This window comes from Geospiza fortis, unplaced genomic scaffold, assembly GCF_000277835.1.
Source record: "Geospiza fortis unplaced genomic scaffold, GeoFor_1.0 scaffold408, whole genome shotgun sequence".
NCBI lineage: Eukaryota > Metazoa > Chordata > Aves > Passeriformes > Thraupidae > Geospiza > Geospiza fortis.
The window spans coordinates 305,427-311,033 of record NW_005054330.1 but is presented as its reverse complement, the minus strand read 5'-3'; the positions used below and the strand labels follow the sequence as shown (position 1 = coordinate 311,033).

Here is a 5,607-nt window from a genome sequence, read left to right as displayed (position 1 = left end):
ATTCTTAGCCAGCCTTCTGATGAAATCCTTTCTTCTATTCTTTTAGTATAGTTTTAATATAATATATATCATAAAATAATAAATCAAGCCTTCTGGAACATGGAGTCAGATCCTCGTCTCTTCCCTTATCCTGTGAACACCATCACAGACCCCTCTGATGGATCCCTCTGCTGATCCCTCGGCTGAACCCCTCTCTTGATCCCCTCTGCTCATCCCCTCCCCTGGACCCCTCCCCAGTCCCTCCCATGCCCTGGGGGTCTCTCCTGGCCCCTGAGCTGCTGTGGCCAAGCACTGCCCTCCCTCCCCAAAGAATTCCCTGCTGCTGGAGCCTCACAGAACAGGCCTGACACCGAAGTGTGGCTCTGAATGGAGAACCTGCTGGCCAGGGACACGTGTCTGGGGCCCCTCTGCTCCTCTCTCCTCACACACTCTTTGAGGACAGCAGGTGTAAAAATTCACAGTCTTTGTGGAAAGCTGCCTGGGCCAAGCTGTTTCCTCAGTTCTTACACCGAGATCTCCAAAGGAAACTGCCCTTTTAGTGATCCCGGGTTCAGATTTTGAATTTGACCTAAAACTACAGGAATTTGTCTCCTTTTATCCAGCCTATCTCCAAAGCACCACCCGCTCCTCCTGCTTCTGATTCCTGGGCAGCTTAGCCACGCTCCAGTAAAGCACTTCACTTAATGGGATTACTCATGTGTTTAAAATTAAATCCCTCACTCCAGGAGAGCTGGCACAGCCTCAGAGGCAAGGAGGTGCAGCCCCTGGCTGGTGCCCACCCTGGGGTCAGCCCATCCCAGCCAGGGCAATTCAGCAGGGGAGGAGAGAGAAACCAGGCTGTGAATCCCAAAAACTCTGCCAGGGAAAAATTTCTCCAGCCTAAAGAGGTCCCACTCCGCAGCAGGGGTGCCACAGGCTGGGCAGGAATTACGTTTTCCTGCAGGAATTACCTTCTCCTGCAGGAATTACCTTCTCCTGCAGGCTCTGCTTTTCTTTCTTCACATCCTCCACCTGCGTCTGCAGCTCCCGGATCTGAGCGATGTCTGCGGCCGACTGCAGGAACAGAAAATGTGGAGTGGGAGCAGCAGGGCTCCGAGCAGAGGGCTGGTTCCTGCCTGAATTTCCTGCCACTGGGACACTGAGCTGCTCCTGGACTGCCCTGATGGAGCCTCATTCTCCCAACTCACTGCAGCATCCCTAATTTTTGAAACAAGTATTTGTGGATCAGGATTCTCCTGGTTCCAGACACAGGCTCCTGGATCCCTAGCACCTCTGCAAGGAGCACCAGACTCTGAACTGTCAGCCTGGCCCCCTCCCATGGGAGTTTTGGGGTCCCTCAGCTCCCAGGATAATCCTTTGGGAGAGCCTGACATAGTTTGGATATGGCACTGGAAGCCCCAGGGCTGACTGACAGTGCTTTTCAACCTCTAGAGGAAAAAATGGTGAAAGGAAGAATAAAAACAACCCAGAGGGACAGCTCTAGGATTCCCCAGGTGTTGAAACCAAAGGCAAAACACCTCTTGAAAGAAAATTAAAAACTGCAGGTGAGAGGACCTGGTGCTGTGAGCCTTCCCTTCCTCATCACAGCATCTCTGTGGCTCCTCACCACTGTGCACCCCCAGGTGCCACCACCTGCTCTGTGCCAGCCTGCAGGGCTTTCTGAGAGCCCTCCCAGGGCTGGAGAGGCTGCCCCAGCCCCTACCTGGGCGATCAGAGCTTTGTGCTTTTCCATGAGCTCGTTCAGGTCCTCCTGGTCCTCGTCGATGCGTTTCAGCAGGTCGGCTCGCTCGTGCTGCAGCTGGAACAGCTGCTCGTCCACCTGCAGGAGGACCCACAGCTCCTGCTTCATGGATCCCACCAAATCCCCTCTGGAATATGCTGCCAACAGCCTCCAGCCCATCAGAGAGACAGGGCAGGAAAGTGGGATGCTGCTCCCTCGCAGGAATTTTGTCCACCCCATTAAACCACCCCGAGGGGTGTTGCTTCCAAACAGCCCCAGTGATTTAGTGAGGAATATCCTTGGAGACTCAGTAAATTCGCTGGGATATCGTGTAAATATCCTCAGAGGTGTAATTAACACTGTGAGGTGATTTATTAACCACTCTGGTAGTGCTGATTTAGGAAACCATCTGCTGATTGCTGCCAAAGCCCCCGAGGTGGGACTGTGCCCTCCCACCTGCCCTGCCCTGGGACATCTCCAGGAACCCACCAGGGTCTTGCTTCTGCTGAGGGTCTCCAGCTCCGTGTGCAGGTTCTCCAGCTCCTGGGCTGCTGTCTGCTGGCATCTCTGGGCCTCTGCACACTTGGCTTCACTCTCTTCCAACTGGGAAAAGTTGCAGGGGATCATCATTAAAGGAGCAGGAACCACATGCCGATGGTGCTGTCCCCGTGCTTATTCCCACTTTCACAGGGTGTCACCCTATTTTTTTTAAGTTCTTCTAAACCTTCTGATGTTTGCACTCTTGTAACGAACTTTCTCACGCACTTCATGTAAATAACTGATTGTTTTGCATTCTTTTATGGAGGAGGAGAAAGTTGATGGACTGTTGGTTTGTCCGGTGTCATTGGAGAGGTGGCACTGTCACCCTCCAATCCGCTGTCACTTTTGGAAATCTATAAATGTTGGAGTCAGAAATTAAACTGCCCTCTTTTTTACCTTGGAGAGTCCAGCGTCCGTGTTGTTTTATTTCATGTCCTAGAGCGACAACAGGGCATTTTTCCCTGCTAAACAACACAGAAATCTCCACGTTTTAAACCCCTGCTGCTCCTCAGCTTGTCTGCTCCTGGTTGGCACCTCCCAGCTCAGATCCCAACACCACCGCCTGTCCTGGTGAGTCCAGGCACATCCTCCCTCCTCCTCGGCCAGGCAGAGCTGGGATCATCAATTTGCAAAATTATGTGAATTACACGTAATTCCTGATTAGAGCAATTCATGATTCGGGGGTTTGCAAATGGGCTTTTCACGTGGCGTAAATTGCATTTGCAAATACACGTGGAAGATCCCATTTATAAACGCTCGTTTGCTCTCGGGTTTTGCAGCTCAGCCATTGAGATCGCGAACGATCTTCAATGGGCTGCAAACATCTGGGAGCTGCAGCGTCATCCCCAAAACTCCCCCCTTGCCTGGGCGGAGGAGTTGTCGTAGGCTGTACCTGAACATCCAGTTCCTTCCCCTGCTCGTTGGGGTTTCTTTTTCTCTACGAAAAAGAAAAATAAACCCCTCTGCTCACTGCTCATTTCCTGTGGAGTTCCAGGGAGCAACGGGAAAAGCTGCACACCATGGTGAGAGTTTGAGAATTTTTTTTTTTTTTTACTTTCTTTTTTATCTCTCACCCTCAAAAAAAAATTTAAAAATAAAAAAGTGGGGGGAATAATGGAATACTATCACTGGAGCAATCCTCAGCTGGTTTCCCTCCATTTTTTGGGAGGATTGAGACCTCTCACTAGAAAAGGAAGAACTTTCTTCCATCAGCTGTAAAAAAGTCTCTGTTCCTTGCTGGGATGAGTTGAAGATGCCACTCAGATCAGCTCCTGGTTTTATGGCCTTTCCCACCTGTCCAGCTGCATCCCCACTCATGGACTGGCCTCTTCCCTGCCACAATTCCCACCAAACTCCTGAGAATTCCATCAGACAGAAAAGCATCTCCAGGACCCCTCATTAAACATCAGCTTCCAATTCACTTGGTGTAATGGAATTTTCCCACTTGGGAAGAATAAATTGAAATTCCCCCCCAAAAAATGCATAATGTATGAACTGTGGAACAACATTAGTTTGCTGTGAACACCATCTGTTAAATACCTGCATAAAATGGATGCCTCAGCCTTATTAAGAAACAATGCTGCACTTTCAGCCATATGGATTTTGATTAACGGAAATGTAACATTTTAGCAAAGTTTTTCTTCTCGTGCAGGTCCGTGGGCTGCTGGTAGGATGCATTGGCTTTTGAGAAAGTCGTCATGAATGCCATTAGAAATTGTTTCAGCTTAAAGGACAGGATAATCATGTGGCATTTTAAGCACAGGCAGAGCCTCAGTGTTGGTGGCACAGGAAAAAGTCCACATTCCCAAAATCCAGGCTGTTTGCTCTTCTCCAAACACAAGGGAGATGAGCAGAGGACATGGAATCACAGGGACAGAGAGTGACCTCCTGCCTTGCTGTGGGGGCTGGGGTGTGCAGGGAGCCAGAATCCCAGAATCCCAGAGTCGTAAATGTTGGGAAAGACTTCCAAAGTCACCAAATCCAGCCTGTGCCACCAGCCCAGAGCACTGAGTGCCACATCCAGGAATTCCTTGGACACCTCCGGGGACGGGGATTCCAACCCACCCTGAGCAGCCCCTTCCAAGCCCTGACCACCTTTTCCATGAGGAGATTCCTCCTGATTTCCAACCTGGCACAGTTTGATGCAGTTTCCTCTCCTCCTGTCCCCGTTCCCTGGGAGCAGAACCTGACACCCCCAGGCTGTCCCCTCCTGTCAGGAGTTGTGCAGAGCCACAAGGTCCCACCTGAGCCTCCTTTTCCCCAGGCTGAGCCCCTTTCCAGCTCCCTCAGCTGCTCTCTCCATGACTTTACTCTCTGGAGCAAAGACTTAATTCCCCAGATAATGCCCAGCTCATTATTCCCCAGAGAGATGGGGCTGGACATGATGGGATGGGCAGAGGGAGCACCTCAGCATCCATGAAGGTCCCTCAGATCAGCACATGGAAAGGACCTGAGTGCACAGCCCTGCCACATTTCCCTCTCACCAGGGACTGGGAAAAAACAGGGGCAGTGCAACCTCTCCAGCCCCAAAGTGGGATTTGGGAAAAAATGAGGGATTAATGAAGCGCAGCACTACAGCACTGGGTCAATAATAATATTTAACAACACAAGAGTGCAAAAAAATGGCCATTCCCAGTGTGGCCTGCCCCAGCCATGGCCATCTCCTGCCCTGGACATCCAGGTAAGGGCATGGACACACCTCTGTCTCCATCAGGCCCAGCTCACCTTCCCCTTCTCCCCCAGCACAGGTGGGAGCAGCTGCTGCTCACAGCTGTTATTTATGCACAACGACCCTCCCAGTTACATTTGGGTGTTGCTGGAGTTGCTCGTGCCTCCAGGTTCGTTGGTTTCCAGGTGAAATGTGCAGAACAGATTAATTTCTGAGTGGTTCCAGCGGGCCAGCATCTTTAGCTGAGCCCCTGCTTGGCACTTGGGAATACACAGCCCACGAGGGGATGGACAGCCCCGTGGTGCCCCTACCCATGGCAGGGGACTCAGAGCTCACCCTGGGGTCGGGGATGTCCCCAGTGTGGTGGCACAGAGCTGGCACAGGCTCCCCAGGTCACTCAACAGCGCCGAGCTCAAATCCCCCCCATCCCTCTCCCGCTTCCAGCATCCCTATGGCAACGCCGCCCCAGCCCGGCCGTAGGAGACGCGCAGAAACGCGCCAAACAGAAGGTAATTAACAGGAAAAAAAGGGAAAAAAAGGGGGGAAAAGGGAAAAAAAACCCCACTCCACCAGCGTTGCCTTAATTACAGGGAAGCGCTCCTTTTCCAAGGAGACTCTCCAATGCGTCAGCGCTCAGTTAACCGGGGCAGCGGGGGATGCTCCCTGCGGCCTCCCCGCT

The 5,607-nt window shown here is 51.8% G+C and overlaps 1 protein-coding gene across 1 annotated transcript in view; it reads right to left on the bottom strand.

Moving 5' to 3' along the window:
* The window catches only part of MYO18B (myosin XVIIIB), a 135,859-nt gene that overhangs the window by 92,918 nt on the left and 37,334 nt on the right, over positions 1-5,607 (bottom strand). The window contains 3 exon segments of the mRNA XM_031057455.1: positions 970-1,053; positions 1,703-1,819; positions 2,210-2,323. Coding sequence (XP_030913315.1) covers positions 970-1,053; positions 1,703-1,819; positions 2,210-2,323 — 315 coding nt within the window.